The sequence below is a fragment of the Clarias gariepinus genome, chromosome 5 (genome assembly GCF_024256425.1).
Source record: "Clarias gariepinus isolate MV-2021 ecotype Netherlands chromosome 5, CGAR_prim_01v2, whole genome shotgun sequence".
Taxonomy (NCBI): domain Eukaryota; kingdom Metazoa; phylum Chordata; class Actinopteri; order Siluriformes; family Clariidae; genus Clarias; species Clarias gariepinus.
This window is the reverse complement of record NC_071104.1, coordinates 6,165,001-6,188,963: the sequence shown is the minus strand read 5'-3', so window position 1 is coordinate 6,188,963 and position 23,963 is coordinate 6,165,001. Positions and strand designations below refer to the sequence as shown.

Here is a 23,963-nt window from a genome sequence, read left to right as displayed (position 1 = left end):
ACACTGCACACTGCACACGGCACCTCGAGCGGAAACGAACAGCTTCAGTCACAGGGAGTCAGACGAGACAAACAGCTGATCATGTGTTTATCATGAAAATACACTAACAGGAGTGAAGGTCAGGGGGCGGAGCCTAGCGCCATATTCATGAATTTACTCAAAAAAGATTGGCAGAAAAATCGCGAAATAAAGAAGCGATTAATTCACCAGGAATGTCTCAAATCTCTAATAGGTAAAAAAAAAAAGTACAGCTAAAAAAGTGAAGGTATTACTGGGGGTCGTAAAGTGCTTAAAATGTCATTTTACGAGATCTTTCCACATAGCTCAGACACATTTGTACATAATTCATGCAAAACCCGGACACATTAATATCCCATTAAGGTGATCAACTTTCGCTCTGCAGGTCATGGGCTCTACTCAACAAGAAGTCAGTTATTTTGGCTTGTGTGCAAAATTTGCAGGGGAGTTTGATATACTCCATAGGGGATTTATATGATCGCTACCAAACCAGGCAAGACTTTTGAATTGAGGATGGAAAATTGTGAAGGGATTTGTGATGTCTCAAACGATTCATGGATGTACAGGCAAGGCCTTAAACTTGTGCCAAAAAGTGGCTAATACCTTCCTGAGTGACATCATATTGAACGTCATCAAGGTGGCTTCCAGGGCTTAAAAGAGACCATGCTCAAAAAGCACACAGGTTGGCCATGGTACAGGTGCTTGAAAGTAATATTCATAATAACCAGTTTTAAAAGTAATATTCATAAACAATCAAGTCAATCAAATAATTGCCCACTGTGAAAGTGTTTGTAAAATATAGTGCACTGTTTTTGCTCATTGATTACAGACTAAGATTGGAACATTGAACGCTGAAACAAGTCTGCAACATGTCCAATTTACATTCAGATCTACTTCACTTTTTTTTTCTTTCAAAACACTGCAAGTTGCGAAGAGTTGAAACAGTTGTTGTAGATGGTTTTAGATAAAATACAGTGGAACCCTGAGGCATCTTTTTATTTGGCACAAGCAAAGCAATCTGATGAAATGTGAACAGCTAAACTGTAAAACTACAATATACAGTATATAGTTCACTTCCAGACTATAAGAATAAAAAAATATTTCTACTTGTCCACATTTTGAAGGAGAATAGGATTTTCTCCATACAAGGAGAGACAGGTAATGACACCCAGAGAACAGATAATGGGACAAATTAATGATTAATATTGATAAGATACACATATACTGACGTGTTTTTTAGGGAAAATTGTTTAATTATATAATTAAATAATATAATTATTTAATTACTGTGCTTAGCATGACAATTTTTTCTATCAGCATTCATTTGCATACTTATTCCTGTGGATATGGTAGCCAAATATATATCTGGGCCCCTGTTATATTCTACATATTCCTTTTTTAGGGTTCATTTACATTTTTCTACTTTGGGATATAAATTCCCTTCAGTAAACAGTGCAACAGCATAATATTTTGTGTCATTTACAGAAACAGTTAAAATATGCAAGAATAATGTGGAAAAAATAATCTTGACTGTTCGTTGAACATTTTATTGCACAGTATACAGTAGAATTTGCATTACAAAGGTTTTAAGCTTTGTTTAAAAAAAAAAAAAAAAAAAAAGCCAAAAGCGCACCATAACTACTTTACAGCCTCTTTCAAGTATTAGCTCCCTCCATTATCTGAAAACATCCAAGCAAGGATTCTGAGCTTAATACTAATTTTTTCTTAATTGTTAATGTTGAGTTTTTGTGTACTTGGGACAACCAAGGTGATCAAATCTTCATCCAAGAACAAAATATCTTACCAAGGATATGGCAGCATTGAATGTCACTACATGGTGCATATTTTTCTAGGATCCCTTCATTGGAACTGGATCAGATACAACATTTATCAGCAACTCAAGAACAATACAAGTACATATTAAAAGGTGCCCACAGGTTTTAACCTTAGATGCAGTTTGAAAACAGACACATATAATCGACTTGAAGACAGGAAAATAAAGCAGTGTCTTTGTCCAGTGCGTGTGTGTTTGGCTGGCAGAGTTTAGATCCACTTGTCTGAATGATCACCTTTCTCCTACCCTCAAACATGAAAATAAATCCCAATCCACCTATTTGAGATCCTAGAATGTTAGACAGGACTCTCAACCATCATTCAACAATTTTAAATTATCCAATGGAATATCTTTAGAAACAATGCAACTTATTTCTCACATAAGAATTTATGCCTTGAATTTATAGGACTGAAGCTATTGTGGTACTGTAGCTTGTGATTGCTCAACACCTTCTGCTGGTTTTTAATTTGTCACCATCTGTACTATACAAAATACAATGTCAGTCACAGTTCTTCCAAAGCCATGTCTTTTACCACTAGCACCAAGTTTTAGAGCAGTTGCAGAAAAGCTTTGCAACCCTTTGATTTCCAAGTATTAAAAGCTTCACTAAGGTGTCCTTTTTTCACCCCTAGAGAACAACCATTAAATAAAAATAAATAAGAAACAATTTAATCTTGTAGTGTATCGGTGCATTTTTGGTATATTTAACCCTCAAAATCACAGGAAGCTGTACACAGAAGTGACAACATGCTTTAGAGCAGCCAGTGAAATGCACAGTGGAGGTTCAGCTGTGAGTGGGTCTACATAGAGGCGACTAGACTAGGGTGAGGCTGTCATGCCTCGATAGGTCTTCATCTTTTCCAGTCGTTTGTTCAGGTGGCTGTTACTTGCCTCCAACTCTTCAATTTTGTCTAATGCAGATCGGAGCTGCCACAAAAAAAAAGCCATTTATACATAACACATTTAAAACTATTATGCACATGACCATAGATATCATAGATATGATATGTAGATAGATAGGTAAACCAACCTCTCTCTGCAATTTGCGTTTGTCAGCTTTTAGTTCATCTTCCACTTTCTCTGCATTCTCTGCTGCTGATTTATACCGAGTCACTTGACCTTCAAGTCTTGTGACCTGCCATAGGATATGGAGGAGAATTAAACTGCTTAAGGTCTATTTCAGTTCAATAAAACATAGAAGGCAGAGTTTATGTAAACTTATAAAAGTTTATAAAATAATGAACTGTCATACCAACCAACTTGTGTTTGTTACTAAAATGCCTGTGTCTATATGTCTATATTTGTCTAGTGTGCGATAAAAACACTAATGACTTAAACATAGTAGCACATTTCCAGGAATTAAAAATAAAAGACTGTAGAGCTCTTTACTGTCATGCACTTTGATGTGTTTGAAGAGAATCACAAATAATATCCAATATGAAAGGCCAAATATGGAAGACCTGGAAGAGCAGTGTTGATAAACTAGCTAATGCGGACTATAGATAAGTAACTTTTATAATGTGCATTATGGCTAAGCATACCGGCACATATTTAAACCATGGTTTGACACTTTAACCCATAAAGTTATAACTTGCATACAAATGTACAAGTTGGTTATGACCAGGTATAAGATGCAACTGTCCCCATGAGAAAACTGTTGATTCATAATGTTAGGATGTACCAGCGGTCAGTGGTGTAAAACGGCAACAGAGGCAAAAACTTACAATTCAAGGTCGTTTGGTTTTTCTCCCCAAGTTGCAAACATGTGGCTTCCCAAATGTATACATACAGTAATACAAATATACCAAGATAAAACTCAAAAGAGAAGAAAAGGTCCAAAAATACAAAAATAAATCAATACTATTTACAATTTTTACAAAAAGATTGGCTGTTAATCCACAGGCCCAAACTTGTTACACATTTAACCACACCAAACTCACTCTACACAAAATGCCTGCTTAGAACCATTTCCCCAACCTGGGCTCTGCCCACTTCTACCATTTATTAAAAAGGGACAAACTATAAAAAATTATTACAGATCACTCACATTTTGTTCCAAAGCTGTAATTTCCTGCTCTGATTTGACCAGCTTGAATTTGAGATCAGTGACTTGTCTGTTAGCATCTCCTATAAACGCATCAATAAACATTTTCAAATATAGAAATCCATATTTTATTAATAAATTTTTTTTTTTAATAAGCAGAGCATTTATTTAATAAAATTTAATTGACTAAGCTTTTTTACAATACCATCATGTATATTGCATATAACAAATAAAGCCTAAAAACATAACCATGTCACTTTTAAATCATATACATATCCATTTTTGGTTATGCTTCCAATGCTACCATCTTTACCCACAAGAACAATAACAACAGTGTTTGTGCGTGTATGTCTCATACTCTGCATGTCCATGACATCTGCGTCAGTGCTGTTCTCAAGGACCTCTCCCTCTGGACTGCAGCTCTCATCTCTTTTAGGTCTCATTTTCTTTTGCTCTAGTTGTCCTTTCAGAGTCTTCACCTGAATATAAACAGTGTAGAAAAAATTTACAACCCACTTCTGACAGAAACCAAAATGTCAAATGTTGATTTTAACCTCATAATACACCCTTCTATGGAATATTGCCTGGCCATTAAAAAAATAAACAGTTTGGATTCAAATAAACTTTAATTCAAACAAAAAAAGCCTTTGATTAAATGATTAGCTGTTTCTAAAGTGATTAATACGTTTCAGCTGCCAACATCTGTTTCAATCCTAACTGACTGATCCTAACCTACAGTAGTTGATCAATTGGAATGGTTATTACCGTCGCGCTCACCGCCGCGTGAAAACGTCAGCGGCCAAAATAAATCAGTTGCATTTCAAAGTCATTCGTAAAATGGCCGCCAGGTGGCGCAAAGTGACATTTTCGCTCGTTGCCGTAAATACAACAGTGACCGTTATACAGTGTATCTCTGTATCTGTTTATTGTTATTTAAGTTCTGGATTATTTCAGGTACTTTAAACACATTGTTGGGTTGCTCATGTTGGCTCATATGAGATGTAGTTTACAAATTAACACCTGATTGGGTTATTTTGACCCAACAACTGGTTTATTCATTATTCTTTCCTTTCTCCAAATATCAGCCTGCAGAATGTTTGAAATATTACTGTTATTGTGTCACAGGTGTAGTTTTAAGAGTTGTTTAGGCAGGAATGCGTGTGTATACAGCTCAAAACCTCCATCAGTTGTTAAAGATAGCGGCTATTTAGAAAAAATGCCCAGTGATTTCTGAGCTTCAGGAAATCTCCCGGCGCTCTGCGCATAACACCGGGCCAACTCATGTCGGAAATAATTTATAAACGGTTTCTAAACGTGGGCTATTGTTTTTTTTTTTACTTATAGTATTTGTTGATTTAATTTAAATGAAGTTTGGGCTCAGGACTTCAGAATCGTGATTCCCCTCATTAATTTACTCCATAGTTTTAATCAGCGCTCAGCCGCATGCATTAAGTTTTCCAGAGCGCACCGGCAGAAGTAGACTAATGATTATGAACGCGTCGGGAAAACAGCAAGCAGACTTTAAAAAAAACGTTTGCGTTCATTTTCTGACGCGCTCAAGTTCACCAAAAACAATACAGAGCAGCACAGCTTACAACACTTACAAAATCACAACACTTACAAAATCACAACGTTTTTTCGTTATTGTGAGTGCGCTTAAATAAAAGTTAAGTCTTATAAAGGCATGTAGTCTTATATAGTTTTATTATATAGTTTTTGCACATTAATCTGACAGCAATTTTTTCAGCCTGTCACGGCGTGCGCCCAAATCAATATCGCTCCTCGCTCACTAGTTAGGCGGCCTCCCCTTCAGACATGCGAAGCAGCGGGACCGCAGAATTACACATGACTGGTGAGCTATCGTTACTATGGTTGCCCGGGCTTGCACTCCGCGCTATAAAATACTCGGGGTTTGTTGGGCTACAGTGGATTTTACTACGCGCTGTGTATGCAGCGCGCGTGCAACAACGCAGAAGTGCGGCATGCAAGCAGGGCAAATGGAACGCGCCCGGGGACTTCAAAGGAGCGAGAGGTGGGAGGGGGCCATCCGCGGAGAGCAGAGTCAGCGCGAGCAGACGGATGGCCATTGCACTCACACCGCGTAGTAAAATCCACTGTAACCCAACAAACCCCAATCATCACCAGCCGTGCCTTATTCCGTCATGTCATGTGGGCATTATAAGCTTTGTATTGAAAACTTCTAACTAAAAAGTGGCAGCTGGCACGCCTAAAAATAGACGCAGGTTATTTTTTTTTATAGTCTAAATAAAAACCCTCCGATTTAATTTCCTATAGTCTAACCAGCGCTCAACCGCACGCATAGTTTTCCCGAGCGCGAGGAATTTTTTTTGTGCTAAATAATGTTTATGCAGTATAAGAATTCCTATTAATCCTGGGTTGTTCTTTTAGTGTCACTATAGTGCTTTACAATGCCAGACAACATTCAAATACAAATGATTTACCCTCCCCAGGTGTGAATCAGCTGTTCTCACCTATACATTCAGAGAAACTGTAATGGACCTCTCCACACTTTAAAAACCACTTGAATCTGAGGCTCTTCTGGAGACTTTCAGTGATTTCAATTTGTGTAATTTTAATCTCCTGGATTCTAGATTCTAAAGTTGACATTGTTACCTTTTTTAATCATTGAAATGGAAGAACTTGTTATTTTCCTTATGATAGCATAAATTGCATTGTTTTTAATCAGTCTATACACAATAATATTATTTGGTATTTATTTATTTATTTATTTTTTAAACGGGTATGGGGGCTATCTTGGTTCATTAATCTCCGTGCCTGGTTTAGTATTCAGTGCGCATCTGTTATATTACAACTATCATAACACTCAAATACCTTTTATTGGGGGTTAAGTGACTGATGTGCCTAACATTTTTCAGCTGAGCCTTTGTTTCACTGAATAATCAACCACCGCGACACCCCCCTCTCTCTCACACACACACAGAGCCGACCAAATCATTAGCACGTCCCTCCCCCAAAAAGCACAGACATTTACTTACACCTGAACTGAGTTGTTTGAGTAACATGGGTCGAACCCGTTACAAATCATAACAGTCTACTGCATTTCATTCTTATAATAACGCAAAAACACAAGCGGGGCTGAAAGACCGACATCAGCTGACGCAGTAGAACGTCCTAACACTGTTTTAATTTTATGGTAATTTATTTCAGTTAATAAATCTACTATAAATTTAAAGAACACAAGAAATAAGATGACACAAATCCATACACGCTTTTTTTCTAATTACAAGTGATAGAATCAAAAGGCTCACTGTGTTAACATTTATTGTGCTTAAATTTGATCCTAATAAGATTTGATTTAATTTAAATTCTAGAACAGTGGCAGCTGGAACACCTAAAACAGATGCAGGATTATTTTTTTATAATCTAAATAAAATGCTGTTTTAAACGTGGGCTATTGTTATTTACATGCAATATTTGTTAATTTAATTTAAATGGGGTTTGGTCTCCGGAATGTTGAGCATCAGGATCCTCTTCTTTACTTTCCTACGTAGAATCAGCGCTTAATCGCACGCATTAAGTTTTGTAAATTCGTTTAATGTTTAATAGTAAATAATGACCCCCGTTGCGCTGTACCACCGCTCGGAAAACCTTATGAAATACAAGTTTAGGACAATTATGATGATCTGCCACGGCTTGCGCGTGCGATGGGTGTACGCCCAAATCTACTTTAACTACTCCCTCACTCCGTAGGCTCCCTGAATAGGCAGCAAAGGGACGGGAGCCGCCTATTTTTGCCGGCTGGCGATAATTAACGTTAATATGATCTCGGGCTTGCTCCGCATTATAAAAGCAAGGCGCGGAGGTTTGTCTGAGGTCTGGGAAGTACGTGATGTAATGGAGAATATAAAAAAAAGCATGTCAGTGGGGAGATGTGACGCGCCCGAGGGGCTTTAAACAAGGACACTAGAATTCCGCCCTTTGATCTCCGCGCTGAGGACAGCGCGAGAAAGAGCTGCGCGAGCTCCCGCGGCACCTTCACTCCCGCACCGTGCCCGCCCTCGCAGCCCCGCTGCCGAAGAGGAAAAGTGTGGTTAGGTTTTTGCGTCAGCGAGAACTCGCGCCGGCCATCGACAGCGGGAGAAGCGCCGTCACGAGGGAGCGTGCAGGAGCGCTGCCTCCGCGTGCTCAGTTCTGCCACTCGCACCAACACTTATCGTCAGCTGTGTGCCCGCATGCCAGTGTGGCACAGCCCCCGGAACTGCACATGCACAACCTTTATCCCATTCTTTCTATTCTCCCTCCTTCAACACTTTCCTTCCCCATTTTGCCTAAATAAATTACCCTTTTCCCGTAAGACCTCTCCTCGTGTCCGTGCTTTATGGTGCCGCCCGTGCAACATGGGTCGAATCCGTTACAGATCATAACAGTCTACTGCATTTCATTCTTATAATAACGCACAAACACAAGCGGGGCTGAATGACCAACATCAGCTGACGCAGTAGAACGTCCTGACAATGTTATAATTTTTATGGTCATTTATTTTAGTTAATAAATCTACTATAAATTTAAAGAACACAAGATATAAGACGACACAAAACCCTACACGCGTCTTTTCTAATTACACGTGATAAAATTTAAAGGCTCACTGTGTTAACATTTATTTTGTTTAAATTTGATCCTAATAAGATTTAATTTAATTTAAATTCTACATTTGTATCGTCATTTTAGTTCTGTGATTATAAATTTGTTTAACTACAATGTTTTACTTGATTTTATCCGCTACTACGTGCAGTTCTAAAACTCCGTGTCTCATTAATCCAGCAGAGAATGAACTAAGGCATGAGGCGTCAGTCTGTAGTTATATAGCGCCACTCAACGGTAAAAGCCAGCAAACGCACAAAGCCAAACGGTACCGCCGAGCGCGGCGACGGTAGGACCTACAGTCCGATTGATTAACCACTGTAGCTTCTCATTATTCATCCTCTCAATCAGAAGATGGATCTTGTGACTGCAGAAAATTAAGTAACGGCTTCAGAAGGTTAAGATTATTGGCTTGCATCAAGCTTAACTAAAAGATGAAACTAGACAAAGGAGATTGCTGAAAAGAAGAACTGTTTTACTTTATCATTATTAAAACCTGGAAGGACAGGGCTTCAAACTTAATGCAGGAACTGTCATAGGGAAAAAGATTAATGTACAGTTCTCTATTCTAGAGCAATGGGTCCATCAGGGTAAGAAGGTTGCACTAGTACAGCATAATAAGTACGCAATTATTTAAAATATACATTGCAGTCACTCCCCTGATGTACCTGTATTACAATTTAACTCTGGCTGTTCCTCTGTTACACAGTCTGGGGTCTGGGTCCAAATCAGTTTTAAAGAGAGTTTAAATAAAACACTGATGGGTATATAGCTAATCATTGGCTCAAAACTAAACATCACAACTCCACATATCAGCAAGTCAAAACAGCAAAACAAATCTTTAAATGTACAATGTATTTACACTATTCATCATACGTTAACATATAAATCATAGCTACTGTTTTCCTGTACCCTCTGACTGCCAATTTAATTAATTACTTTCAGGATGTCACATCATATCCTGGGCAAGAGGAATTATATCAAAACCTCTGGCTTTCTGACAGTCAACCAGTATGAGCTGTCAAGATATTGTGAAATACATATACAGTGGAACCTCGGATTACGAGCATAATTTGTTTCGGAAGCGGGCTCGTATTCCAAAACACTCGTAAACCAAATTAAATTTTCCCATAGGAAATAATGGAAACTTAAATTATTAATTCTACAGCCCAAAAAAATAAATATAATTAATACAAAATATAAAGTAAAAATAAAACAAATTAACCTGTACTTTACCTTAAAAAAATGTAAAAATAAATCCCGACAGATGAGTGTTTTCGTTTGTGCACGCAGGGTGTGTGTGTAAAATGTGCACGCACACACAAACACACACACACACACATTAACGGATAGACCGTTTTAAAAAACGTTTAAAAATTAGCAAGGAACATACCTAGTCACACTTGCGTGAGCGCATACTAACAGGATCACTACTATAAAGTAAAACAACAACAACAAAAAACTAATTAAACAGCTCCTCACCTTTAAAAACAATCGAGAGAGAAGAGTGTGTGTGTTTGTTTGGCAACCTGAGGGAAGGGGGGCTAAAGGGGGGCTCACTCGCGTTTACAGCCCCCTTCTCTCAGGTTGCCAAACAAACACACAAACTCTCTGCCTTACACAGACACAAACACACACACGCAGACTCACACTCAAAAACACTTCAAGCACAAAGACCCAGCAGGGGAGACGATAGGTCTCGGCTTTACAGCTCCCCTTCTCTCAGGTTGCCAAACAAACACACAAACTCTTCTCTGTCGCGACTGTTTATAAAGGTGAGAAGCTGTTTTTTTTGTTGTTGTTTTACTTTACAGTAGTGATCATGTTAGTATGTTTCTTGCTTATTTTTAAACGGTTTTAAAAATGGTCTTCCGTTAATGTGTGTGTGTGCCACACAGCAGGAGAGTTGATAACCTACAATTCCGCTGCAAGAGAGAGAAAAACCGTTGGCTCACTTGTGATGACGTGCCGCTCGGTGTCAAAACAAGAAGCGCATGCGTGAAACATGATACTCGGTGCTTGTAAACTAAGACAATGCTTGTTTTTCAAGTAAAAAATTATTAAAAATCGTTGCTCGTCTTGCGGAACACTTGTAAACTGCGTTACTCGTAATCCGAGGTTTCACTGTAAATGTAGTTCTTTTAGCACTGAATTTAAGTAACCCACATTCTGAATTAATGTACAGTTAAAGTGAGCATCACCCTAATGTGTAGCTCTTACCTGTTCTATTAAATGCTCACGTTCATCCACCAGTTTTCGTAGACGGATTTCTGCAAAGAAGACAAAGTTCATGCGTTTACACAGTTCATAATAACATTAAGGGTATACTCAATGTTTACTTATAAGTTTATAAAATATTAATATTTTGCAATATATTACGGATATGTCTAGAAATGTCCCTGCTGCACTAAAATTGTGTTCCTGTTTAAAAAACACTGTCTCATATTATTTACTTTAAATCCAGTAAACAGAACTGTGTGCTTTTATATATAGAAACACTCATGTGCTTTGGTCAGGATCAGTGAAGACATTTCTGGACATACCTGTAATATCCATAATCTATTCAATACAAACTGCTGTTCTGTGGTTAAAAAAAAGAAATCAGACTTACAGGAGCTGGATAAAACAGGCTTATGGGAAGGATTCAGTGCATGCAAATGAGATCTATAAGGGACGTGGAGGGTGAGGATGGATAACATGCAGAAACTCCAGGAGGGAACATGGAACAACAAATACCGCTTCATGCAGCAGAGTTCTATTTACTAAATTGTCTCAGATTTGTAAACATTTATTTAAAATGGTGTAAACATTCTATAATACACACAAAGTCATATATGAGTCTACTTTACATTTTTAATACTTTATTTTCAAGGTTTTCCATCATAACAATGCCATTTCCCAGGACTGTTGACACTGCTTACAGAATGCATCAGACTAAAAGGTGATATGAGTGAATGGAATAATGAACAGCTGTAAAACCTTACTTCGATAAGTGACATTTATAAGAAACCATTTTTTGTGTGCGTTTTTTTTTTTTTTTTTTTTTTTAATATGCCACATACACTTAGTATAATGTGAAAAAAACAAAAGTCCCTGATGGCAAACCAACAAAAAAACTAAATTTATTATATCGTGTGCAAAAATGTAGCAAGATGCTGCATCCCATATTTCTGAAGATAAAGCAGCATGTTAACTACCAGAGTAAGAATACTTGGACAATAAATAAGCCATATGCATTAGGCTCAAAATGTCTTAAATGTGCTCACACGATGCTAAAAGGACCGACAAACAGATCACACAACAAAACATTTAAACATTGCTGATAGCTGTATATTTAAACACATTTTATTTAAATGCGCAAATGCAGAGTTTCTTTCTTAAAGAGTACACTGCAAAAAAAAAAAAAAAATCTAACCAAGTATCATTATGATTTTTGAAAACAAACCAAACATTAAATCTTTAAGCTTATTTCTTGTCGAATGTTACTAAAATTGTAAGCGAAACTTTCTATTTCCAAATGTTCTATGGGCAGAGAATTTTGTTTCTTTTAAAAAATTATTTCCTAAAAATTTTCCTAATTTCACTAAATTTTAATACAATTTCATATAAGCTTAATGATTTTTTATTTGGTTTGTTGTAATCTTATTTTAAGAACATATAAATACAGTACATATATACTATATTCAAGATAGTGGCTAAGGATCTGTTTTTGCAGTGTATTAATTTCTCATTTTTGGTGGAGTTAAATAAATATAATATGCTATAATATATAATAATTGTGTCAATATTGATTTTTCCGCATTCAAACTAATTCTCTGGACCTCACTGTTAATTTTTATAGTTACATCCTATTTGTTATTAGGACATTTTGCAGTCCTCTTTACCCTTTCCTTTTCCTTTCTTGCTTTCCTTTTTGGAGCCATTCTTTGCATCCACCTTGTTTCTCTCTGATGTACCTTCTTTAAGTTCCATGACTTCCTGCTCTTCCAAATTCTGACCACCTTCTTGTGGAATGATACTATTTGCTTTCTGGTCTACCTCTCCTGTCTCAGGAGGTTCATTATCAAGAACCTGTACATTATGTACTGGACTTGTTTCCTTCTCAGGAAACATTTTTTGTTCAAAATGTAAAATTTCTTCATGCTCTTGAGATCCTTGTTCCTCATTTTCTGTAACAAACTTCTGCTGGCATTTTTTGTTTTTTTCATCTGTCTGTGGCATTTGGTTTTTAGGGCCATCTTTAGTATCTGGGAGGTCATGCCCTTCATTCACTGTACAATTCTGCTTAGTACAAGAAAAAATACTTTTATCTTCTTGCAGACACTCGGTTTCTCCATGCAAATTTTCTTTTGACACCATATTAAACTTCACAGATTCTCCACAGTCCACCTCATCTTCCTTTGCTACTTTGAATTCCTGATCCATGTGTCCTAGCCAGCATGATTCTTGCTCCTTCTCTGGTACTTCATCGAACTTTTTGTCAGTAGATGTTTTTTTCCCTTTTTCGAGCTCTTTTGTTGTAAGCAATGTCTCACCCAGCTGCGTTTCTCCAGATGTGTCTTGCCCTTCTTCGGGTTCTTTAGATGTACCCAAAGTCTCATCCAGCTGTATTTCTCCAGATGTTTCTTGCTCTTCTTTGGGTTCTTTAGCTGTAACCAATGTCTCACCCAACTGCGTTTCTCCAGATGTTTCTTGCCCTTCTTCGGGTTCTTTAGCTGTAACCAATTTCTCATCCAGCTGTGTTTTTCCAGATGTTTCTTGCCCTTTTTCGGGTTCTTTAGCTGTAACCAATGTCTCACCCAGCTGCGTTTCTTTAAATGTTTCTTTCCCTTCTTTAGGTTCTTTAGCTGTAACCAAAGTCTCATCCAGCTGTATTTCTACAGATGTTTCTTGCTCTTCTTTGGGTTCTTTAGCTGTAACCAATGTCTCATCCAGCTGTTTTTCTCCAGATGTTTCTTGCCCTTCTTCGGGTTCTTTAGCTGTAACCAATCTCTCATCCAGCTGCGTTTCTCTAGATGTTTCTTGCCCTTCTTTAGGTTCTTTAGCTGTAACCAATGTCTCATCCAGCTGTGTTTCTTCAGATGTTTCTTGCTCTTCTTCAGGTTCGTTAGCTGTAACCAATGTCTCACCCAGCTGTGTTTCTTCAGATGTTTCTTGCTCTTCTTCAGGTTCGTTAGCTGTAACCAATGTCTCACCCATCTGTGTTTCTCCAGATGTTTCTTGCCCTTCTTTGGGTTCTTTAGCTGTAAACAATGTCTCATTTAACTGCGTTTCCCCAGATGTTTCTTGCTCTTTTCCGGGTTCTTTAGCTGTAACCAATATCTTACCCAGCTGCGTTTCTCCAGATGTTTCTTGCTCTTCTTCGGATTCTGTAGCTGTAACCAATTGTTTACCCTGCTGTGTTTCTCCAGATGTTTCTTGCCCTTCTTCGGGTTCTTTAGCTGTAACCAGTGTCTCACACAGCTGAGTTTCTACAGATGCTTCTTGCCCTTCTTCAGGTTCTTTAGCTGTAACCAATGTCACATCCAGCTGTGTTTCTCCAGATGTTTCTTGCTCTTCTTCGGGTTCTTTAGCTGTAACCAATGTCTCACCCAACTGAGTTTCTACAGATGCTTCTTGCCCTTCTTCAGGTTCTTTAGCTGTAACCAATGTCACATCCAGCTGTGTTTCTCCAGATGTTTCTTGCTCTTCTTCGGATTCTGTAGCTGTAACCAATTGTTTACCCTGCTGTGTTTCTCCAGATGTTTCTTGCCCTTCTTCGGGTTCTTTAGCTGTAACCAGTGTCTCACACAGCTGAGTTTCTACAGATGCTTCTTGCCCTTCTTCAGGTTCTTTAGCTGTAACCAATGTCACATCCAGCTGTGTTTCTCCAGATGTTTCTTGCTCTTCTTTGGATTCTTTAGCTGTAACCAATGTCTCACCCAGCTGCGTTTCTCCGGTAACCAATGTCTCATCCAGCTGTGTTTCTCCAGATGTTTCTTGCTCTTCTTTGGGTTCTTTAGCTGTAACCAATGTCTCACCCATCTGTGTTTCTCTAGATGGTTCTTGCCCTTCTTTGGGTTCTTTAGCTGTAACCAATGTCTCATCCAGCTGTGTTTCTCCAGATGTTTTTTGCTCTTCTTTGGGTTCTTTAGCGGTAACTAATGTCTCATCCAGCTGTGTGTCTGCAGATGTTTCCCTTTCTACTTTAGGTTTATTAGCTGTCACAAATGTCTCAACCAGCTGTGTTTCCCCGGGTGTTTTTTGCTCTTCTTCAGGTCCTTTAGATGTAACCAATGTCTCACCCAGCTGTGTTTTTGCAGATGTTTCTTGCTCTACTTCAGATTTATAAGCTGTAACCAATGTCTTACACTTCTGTGTGTCTGCAGATGTTTCTTGCTCATTTTCTGGTATTTTAACTGTAATTTCAGTTTCAGTTATATCTTTCCCAGGTTTTACCTCAAAAGAGTTGTTAGATTCAGAAAGAACAGTGCAAATGGCAACATCGTCTTTTGCTTCAGTGTCCTCATTGTTGCCTGGAGATTGGTATTTGACATCCTGTTCAGAAGCTTTTAACTCTCCAGCAGTACTTTTCAATGGATTTTCATAAGTAGGTATGTCAATATTAATTTCTGTTTTGGAGGTCATAGGTGTGATGGAGGCAGGATATTGTACTTCTAGAGATTCTGCTTCTTTGTGGATCAGATCAATTGCTTCATCCTGATTCATCTTACCTGTTACTTTTCCATTTATTGGAGCTTCCTCTGATGGTACAGAGTTGTACATAACTGTCTGAACTGAACGGCTCTCTGTGAGCTGGTTTTCATTTTCTCCCCCAATTTCTGAATGAACCTCTTTTTCATCACAACTATGCTTTTGTTTATGTTTATTTTTCTTCTTCTTCTTCTTCTTTTTTCCTGAGCCACTGGCACTTTGGGAATGTGATGATGTATCTATTTTTGCTGATGGCAAACTGTGAGAAGTGATTTTGATCTGAGAATCTTCATGTTGAGTTTCATCTGAGAGATCTTTTTCTGATATCTCACATGTGACCTTTTCTTTGGAATCAGGATTTGCCTCTTTTATAGTCTCACTTCTATCAACATGCAATGGAATCTCCTGCTGGTCTGTCATACCTTCCTCAATTATCCGAACAGGTTCTAATTCTACATTACCTTTTAAAATTTCCAACTGAACTTGTTCTTTTGCTTCAACCTCACAAACATTTTGAAGTTTTTCAACATTATGACTTTTCTCTATGCTGTTATTTAAATAGTTCTCAAGACCGCCTTCCTTATATTGTGCCTCTAAAGGAGGATGAGATAAACTGCCAGAAGAAGATGAAGGCAGGTGATTCTCTTGCATCCCGTAGTGAAAATCCTGTGGGGTTTGGAACTGGACACTTCTGGAGCCCCCTACATTTTCATCGCTAAACAGCTGCATCTTCTGAGAGCCTGGGAGATTGATTAAGGAATCAGTGGTAGAGGACATTACAAAAAAGTCTGCTGTTTAATATTGACATTTTAATAGGTAAAACAAATAAATGGGAAGGAAGGAAGCAAGGAAGGAAATGAGAATCAGGCCCCAAAGCATAGCTACTGACCAAATGTGAATATTGAAAAGAGAAACATGCTGCACCTAAATGCCTAATCCGCACCAAAAAATCTAATATGCCAAAAAAAGCTTGGAAAACATAAGACAAGATTAACCCATCTCCAGAGAAATTAGAAATCTTTAAGAGAGCTGCAGAAATTTTTAGATATCATCAGAATGATACAGTACAATTAATTCAGTTTTTATCTCAAGCAAAGAGCTGTTGCCTTGCTGTAGGCTTGAACACATGAAGAATCCATCTCAGCCCAAAGCACAAACATGACTAGCCGTGCTCTCAGAACCACTTTTTCACAATTTACATCCTGGAATATGCCCAGTCGAATCTTTATGCTCTCTAGCAAACTGAAGCCTTTTTTTCTTGATGAGTCTCACTAACAAGTGGTTTTCTTATGGACACACAGCTGTTTAGTCCCAATCCTGTGAGTTCTCATCATTGTGTCAGCCAAAACATGGTATTGGTGCTAAAAAGTGTCTCACCTAGGTGAAAAAGTTAATTTTCAGATAGGATCATATAACACCATATTCCATAATACTTAATGCTTCTTATCTCCATCATACATGCTTTGTTTTTTTTGTAAATAGGCATGCACATATATATTTTTATCATATAAAAAGAAATGTATTTGCTAAATAAAATTATTTTCTTTTATTTAGTGTCCGTAAAATTCAAATCTTTCAATGATCTTCATTGTCATTCAGATAAAACTTTCTTTTTACACGAAAAGACATAAAGGTGAAAAAGTCTCTTATTCTTAAATGCTAAATTGAAAAGATATTGCAACATAAATTTGACATGGTTTCGGACAATACAGATTTTTTTGTTTTTGGGGGGGATCCTTTATTTCGCACGGAATGCTTTATTTAAGCAACAATTTTTTACAGGTCATATGCTTCTTAAGTTAATTTAAGCCTTTATTTGTCACATATACATTACAGCACAGGGAAATTCCTTCTTCGCATATCCCAGTGTAACTGGGGTCAGAGCGCAGGGCCATAATACAGCACCACTGGAGCAGTTAAGGTTAAGGACCTTGCTCAAGGGCCCAACAGTGGCACCTAGTGGAGATGGGGATCGAACGACCAATCTTCCGATCAGTAACTCAGTGCCTTAGCCCTCTGAGCTACCACTGTCCCAAGAAGCTTACACCAATTTTAATATCAATATACTTAAAGAAGTATGAATAATTTGCATTTTAAATGGTTATTGCTTTAAATGAGACAGTATAACGCAAAAAAATAAAAACATATAAAATCATCTCTCCAAATTGGCTAAAGTTTTCAACTTCAAATCTTTATAGAAGCAAGATCGGTTACTTCCATGTTTATAAACTTTAGAAGTAGCTTCATTGGCATACACATTTTCTGTATTATATGCATAAAAAATAAACATAAAAAATTAAATTGGCACCAATGCTGTGTTTTAGCCATGTGTGTGCAAATGGTCTTTACTATTAAGCACAGCTCTGAACTCTGTTGTGTATTTTTTGTGATGCAACTTTATGAGAGTGCTTCTTTAGGGAAACTCACAGGATACAGTATGTGAATTTAACTGCGCTCTTTAGCTCTTAATAGTATCAATGTGTTTGATAAAGGCAACTAATAACTAAAGGCAACTTGAATGTAATGAGAAGCTCCAAAACCATACAGCAGTAAATCACCGACGATACCGTACCTGGTGCTCTTACACCAGAATATCTGTAAGTGGTGTAGGGAGAGAGGGAGAGCCAGATGTCTATAGTTAACAAGAGCCCCAGGATTGCGGGTAGCTTAAAGAACAGAAAAGTATAGATGAATGGGGATTTCCACAGTGGAGCTTTATTCAGACGGTATAAATATATCCAGGTGTCCACGGTACTACATTCATTAATCATACATGAACCGAAGCAACCACACCCTGCAGAATCCTTACAGAAGAGAATAAGCCACATAGATAGCAGATCACAGCAGCACAGTGGCAAGCTTTTTTGTACTCAGCATTCAACACTAGCCTACCATAACAAATTACAGTGAATTGCCGGAATTACGGTGTAGCCACATTACCAAATTTCTAACTGTCACATATCGTTGGCCAAAAATTGATGATTTCTACCAGGAGGTTACCCTAGGTTGTACTTTTAAAATAATCACCAAAGCAATATGGGGCGGAGGCTAATTATTCAGCTCATGTTTCAAGTGCTCAAGTGCTAATGTTTACGTACTGTAAGACCTTCAAAAATTCTGACCAGATAAAAACAGCTTCTACCATGAGGAACAAATAAAGTTTTAGATGCAACCTTTAGCTCCTTTAGCTTGTTTAAAAATACACACAATGAAACACAATGAGACACTCAAAGAACAGAAATAGAAGTGCATTCCAGAGCAAAAGCAAAAGGGATATAAAGCTGTGAGAGTTAATGCTCAGACATCACAGTTAACATGCCAAAGCACTGAGATTTGCATGATTCCAAAAGCACCTGTTAGCTTAAGCTACCACACGGCAGCAGTAAAAAGAATTCTACTTCTATATGGAAAACACACGCTTACCTAAGACACTGCTCCCCTGTTGCAATGCACTGCAGACTGAACCACCGGTCAGGTTTTCTTCCACTTCCCCATTGGGGCACAAGTCTGGTCCAAGGACAATGCCATGTTTCTGTACAGAATTTTTTTAAAAGGTGAAATGATTATTCTAGTCCATGTGTTTAGCCTAATATTCATAACAGTGGTATGTTATATTACACGAGGGACACGTTAGGGTATGATGGTTAGCCCCACTAACTGTGGAAGTCATTCTTCTGAAAGATGACTTGGTTGAAGGAAACATCAATGTTGCCTTAAATGATAACATTACATGCTGGACGAAATGCAATTCAATGTACAATGTAAACCTACTTTTAAATTAAATATAATAAAAACCACATTTTTGTGTTTCTATCCATCCATCAAGGAACCTTTGTAGACCACTATGAATTGTGGAAACCAAAAGTGACTATTGTATTTATTCCCATTTTTACCACCATCATACAATCTCTGGTCAATATTTGGACACTCATTTACTTACTACATGCAACCTGGGATTACCTATTACCTAATCTGCATGTATCTGAACTGTTGGAGAGTACCTAGAGGAAACCCACCAAGCACGGGGAGAACATGCAAACTCCATGCACAAAGACTCTGAGGCAGGAATCAAACCAGAACCTGGAGGTGCAAGGTGACAGTGCTAACCACTAAGCCATCATGCCTCCAGTTTACATTTACCTTTAAAATGTCTTTGAGTTGAACCACCTCATCCCTGAGTTCATCCCGCTCAGTTCGGATGGCATCAGAAAACTCCTTCTGTCTTTCTAAGGCCTAAGAAGAACCCAAGTGTTTTAACAATAATAAAATAGTATGCACACATGCACGAACAAACACAGGCTTAGTGTTTTCGATTACAGCCTGATCAGACAATAATGTAATCTGAGCCAAATTGTTTTTCACTCAATAGATGTTCAGCTTCGTGTAGCATACCCCAATTTTTTTATCCTTCCATTCAATAGTTTCCTGAAGGTCAGAAATCTCCCTAACAAAGCCCTCTTGTTTGAAGTGTAAATGACGGATCTCCTGGCAGCAGTGTGAATCAGTATGGAACCCAGAGGGTAAGGAAAGAAAGAAGCATAAGAAGGAGCACAGAAGAAAGTGAGAATGTGAAAAGCAGTAATTCAAATAAGAAAAAGGTTTTTAAATGGAAATGAGCTTAGAAGAACTATTTTAGTCCATCATGATTACAATACTCACAGTCAGTAGCTCTTCACTTTGCTTCAGGGTTTCTTTTTGCTCACTGAACTGAAATTGCAGGATACTGTGGGCATGTTTCTCCCGCTCCAGTTCCTGAAATGATGGTGCACAACTTTTAAAAGGAGTGTACAAAAGGTAGGGCTAGTGTTGCTGTTGTTATTTCTTTTTATTTCTACAGAAAAAAGGCAGCAGGGGAGCGGGCTGCTGTAATCCTGTATACACTATGATATCAGGCAGTTTTACATCATTTGCTTGTGGCAGTCACTAGGTGTTTTTTTTTTTTAATGAAAAAAACAAAATTTTTCAAGCTTTTGAAAACAGAAAGTGACCCCTTATATAAAGATTTACAGAAAGCAGCACCAAGTCTGGCCTTTGAAATTATTGCAGTAGCAGTGGTGGTGTATTTTGCATAATCTGAAAAAAAAAAAAAACGTAACCTTTCTTTTGCTTACTCACTTGCTGCGTAGTTGTATTTTCATGTGTTGTGGATACGAAGACGTTAAAGATTTGTAATAACAGCAGTTATTGTGTGTACTATGATGTATAATCCTTAAACCTCAAATCAGGGTGATATGTGATGCTGAATATCAAAGTTCAAAGTGTGAAAAAATAAGGGACGGGGCCTGGTGGAAATAGGCACGGCTAGTGAGCTATCTCCATTAATGATCCCGGGCTTCTCCCAGCACTATAAAACACAGCGGGAGTGTAGCTCGGGGTCTGTTGAGCTACTGGACTTTTAGGGCGAAGAGTGTGATGCACGTGCGCTACAAGACGGACAAGTGTCATGGACACGGGGCAATGAAACAAGCCCCAGGGACTTCAAAGGGGCGAGTGAAATGCGCCCGTGATCGCTGCAATAAGAACAGCCGCGAGCTCACTCTCAACGGAGCCGAATATCTTGACCCTGCCACCAAGGAGACAAAGGCTGCAAGGAGGTACACGTCACAGTCCTTGTTCTAAATTGCTGCATGCTCCTCACTTTACATTAGTGTGAAGAGTCGATGCAGTATTAAATGCTGTGGGTCACAGAAAAGCACCTGGACATGGGGTAGAGTCGGGGGAAAAAAGGCACAGCTGGTGCGAGATATTCACCACAGTAGTGGGAGTAGCCTCTGTCTATGTACTGATGCCACATTGACACATCCCTCACTGCCCTCAGCATCCCAGGGTGATATGAGTGTCTCCTATGCTCTCTGCTCTTCTAATAGGCAGCATTTTTTTCAAGAAAAAAAAGCTTAATCTGCATTAAAGTCATTGTGTAGCAGAATGTCAGCCTTGTTGAAATGTTATCATTATTATTATTATTATCATTATAAAAATAAAATAGTTTCTGACAATTCCACAACTATCTGTAAGTTGTAAAAAGCAACAATGCCCTACACAACTGCTAAACAAGCAGCATGAGCCTTTATCTCCACCACTACTGTAAAGAAATGGCGATTGACCCACTGAAAAACTACCATGAAATTAAACAACAAAGCTAAAATCATTTTCTCTCCCTATTCCACAAATCAGAGTGCAAGCTAAGGAAATAACTTAAGCAAGTGACAGCTTCATTGCCTTTTAAAGGTCCTTCTGTACCTACAACTATTTTCTTAAGCCAAAAGCAGTGGCTTAGGAAAGTTGTTTTAAGTTTTAGAGCCATAATGTCCAATTTCATTAAAATAATTTATTAATCAATTAATATTTGTGTTTAAGTCTTGGACCTTTCTAAAGAGGAAAGAAATTCTAACAACAGAGAGCTGGACTTCCCATGCTACTCTGAGTTATATCACAATAACAGCAATTATTCTGAAGGAGAAGTGAGAGCTGGCTAATTGCATCTTGCAAACTTATCCTCGGTTTAAACCAAACACAGGAACTAATGTTACATGAATCTTTCTTGAGTGTAATGAAATAGAAGTTAGGTCACTTAACAATATGGCTGTATTAAATTAATTGACATTAAACCTCACTTTATGATGATCTATTTATACCTCACTTAATTTAATGAACTCTTAAAACATTAAGAGCAAAACCATACCTTAGATCTTTCCTCACACTCTCGCCGAGTCTCAGCGAGGAGCTCCTCCAACTCCATCAGCGAGTCCTTTAAAGTGTCCACCTCATACATCAGATTAGATTTCTCGTTGTCCAACTGAGCATTGGACACCATTGCCTTGCGATATTTCATCTCCATCTCTGCCAAAGAGTCCTAAAAATTGTATAAAAGCATGATCACTGATTAGACACAAGCACACACATTCAAATGGAAATAGAAAGTGACACAATGAAAACATGAGCAGAGATCAACAGTGTGAAAAGCATTAAACATCACTGTGTAATATCACATTAATATGACCTGCAGTTATCACCTATACTGTTAGGTCTATACATAGCTCTATAACAAGTTGTGATTTAAGAAGTCTACTAAATCACTGGAGTTAAAATAAAATAATGATTATTATTTAATTAAATAATGATAAATGATTGAATGTGTATATGGATGCTACTTTGTTTGCCACTTAAATAGCTTCCCAATATAATATTGCAGGTTCAACATGTTCTAGTTTTTGAATTGTCAAAACACGGTATAAGTGCTAAAAAATTATCTCACCCATGGTAAAAAAGTAAATTTTCAGATAGGATCATATAACAGAATTTTTCATAATGCTTCTTATTTCCCGATCTATGCTTTTGTAAATATGCATGCACATTTATATTTTTACAGTATATCAGATAAAAAGAAACGCATTTGCTAAATACAATTTCATGCCCTTTTCTGTTTTAGTGTGCATAGCTTTTTTTAAATTTAAATCTTTCAGTGATCTTAACTGTCATTTAGATGAAACTTGGCCAATTTATAGATTTTACATTAAAAGACATAAATCTGAAAAAGTGTATTATTCTAAAATGCTAAATTGTTAAGATGTTGCAACATGAATTTGACATGGTTATGGACACCACAGATTTTTTTGGAAAAAAATCTTTTATTTTGCATGAAATGCTCATAGGTCATATATTTCTAGAAGCTTATACCAATTTTAGTATCAATACTCAAAGAAATATTAATGGGTTTGGATGGTTTGAAGCGAGACAGTAAACTTTAATGTTAATGGCCATTTTTGGGACACATAAAATCATCTCTCCAAAACGGCTGAAGTTAACAACTTGAAATTTTTAGGGAAGCAAGAGTGGTCACTTTCATGTTCATAAGCTTCAGTAGCAGCTTCTTTGGCCACACACATTTTCTGCATTACATGTGTAACAAAAAAATAAATAAAATCAGCACCAGTACTGTGTTTTGGCCGCTTGACTGTGCAATGTACCTTGAGATCCTTGAGACTCTGTGTGTACTTGGCCTCCACATCATGAATCTGATCCTTAAGTTCATGAATCTCCTAAATAAACAGAAATAGAGAGTGAGTGAGCGAGCTGCAAATTAGTTTAACATAAAACAGTGATGTGACACACAGCAGACAGAAACATTTGCAAATAATGTCATGTCTTGAAACCTAAAAAAACACATTCCACAGGGTAAACATTACACAAGTAAGAGTAATTTACACAATAATGAGTAAACTATACATTAAATTGTAAACTGAAGATTTTCCAGATTGCCTTTCAAGTGTTTCAAAAGCTTAGTTTTAATGCAGTTTTTATAATCAAGTGCAGAGTATACAGCTACAATATTTTTTTCCATATACAATACGTATTATCTGTCCTACAGTAAAAAGTGAGTCACTAATCTTCATATCTTGTTTTCTGTTTATTTTGTTTTGGCAAATATCACATTGCCCTCAAAATGGAAGTATGTTGAACGAAACCCATGTTAACATTTGCTGATTAAAGTGCTAGAGTAGGGTATAGTGGACTGAATTTTAGGAATCAGACGAGTCCACATTAGAGCAGTTATGCAGAGAGGGGTTTCACACATAGCACACTACATACATAGCGTAAAACAAATGCGTTATAAAACTTCAACACACCTGCACTCCACATATACATTAGCACACCGTATTAGTTGTCCAGGAAACTCATTTACATTTATGTCCACTTTTATAGGTAACAAAAACATTATTTCAACATTTCTGAATAGCAATTAATTAGGTT

General features: G+C 37.6%; 2 protein-coding genes across 10 annotated transcripts in view; both read right to left on the bottom strand.

The window, feature by feature from the left end:
• Window positions 1-1,544: 1,544 nt before the first annotated feature.
• On the bottom strand, window positions 1,545-11,208 carry LOC128523712 (leucine-rich repeat flightless-interacting protein 2-like). Its single transcript, XM_053495806.1, has 5 exons — window positions 10,740-11,208; window positions 4,255-4,375; window positions 3,900-3,979; window positions 2,883-2,987; window positions 1,545-2,779 (listed from the first exon to the last, which is right to left on the bottom strand). The coding sequence occupies exons 1-5, from the start codon at window positions 10,809-10,811 to the stop codon at window positions 2,672-2,674; spliced, it is 486 nt and encodes a 161-aa protein (XP_053351781.1). The 5' UTR covers window positions 10,812-11,208; the 3' UTR covers window positions 1,545-2,671.
• A 336-nt stretch (window positions 11,209-11,544) lies between these two features.
• LOC128523710 (centromere-associated protein E-like) overlaps window positions 11,545-23,963 on the bottom strand; it is a 45,606-nt gene continuing 33,187 nt past the window's right edge. For 7 of the 9 annotated variants that reach the window (XM_053495805.1, XM_053495796.1, XM_053495798.1 and 4 more), the window contains 7 exons: window positions 23,180-23,251; window positions 21,895-22,065; window positions 19,872-19,964; window positions 19,605-19,697; window positions 19,353-19,445; window positions 18,636-18,744; window positions 11,545-15,952 (listed from right to left, as the gene is read on the bottom strand). In XM_053495805.1, coding sequence (XP_053351780.1) covers window positions 12,378-15,952; window positions 18,636-18,744; window positions 19,353-19,445; window positions 19,605-19,697; window positions 19,872-19,964; window positions 21,895-22,065; window positions 23,180-23,251 — 4,206 coding nt within the window. In that variant the 3' untranslated portion in view covers window positions 11,545-12,377. The remainder of the gene's footprint in view (window positions 15,953-18,635; window positions 18,745-19,352; window positions 19,446-19,604; window positions 19,698-19,871; window positions 19,965-21,894; window positions 22,066-23,179; window positions 23,252-23,963) is intronic. The other 2 variants (XM_053495797.1, XM_053495800.1) reach the window with 2 other exon arrangements.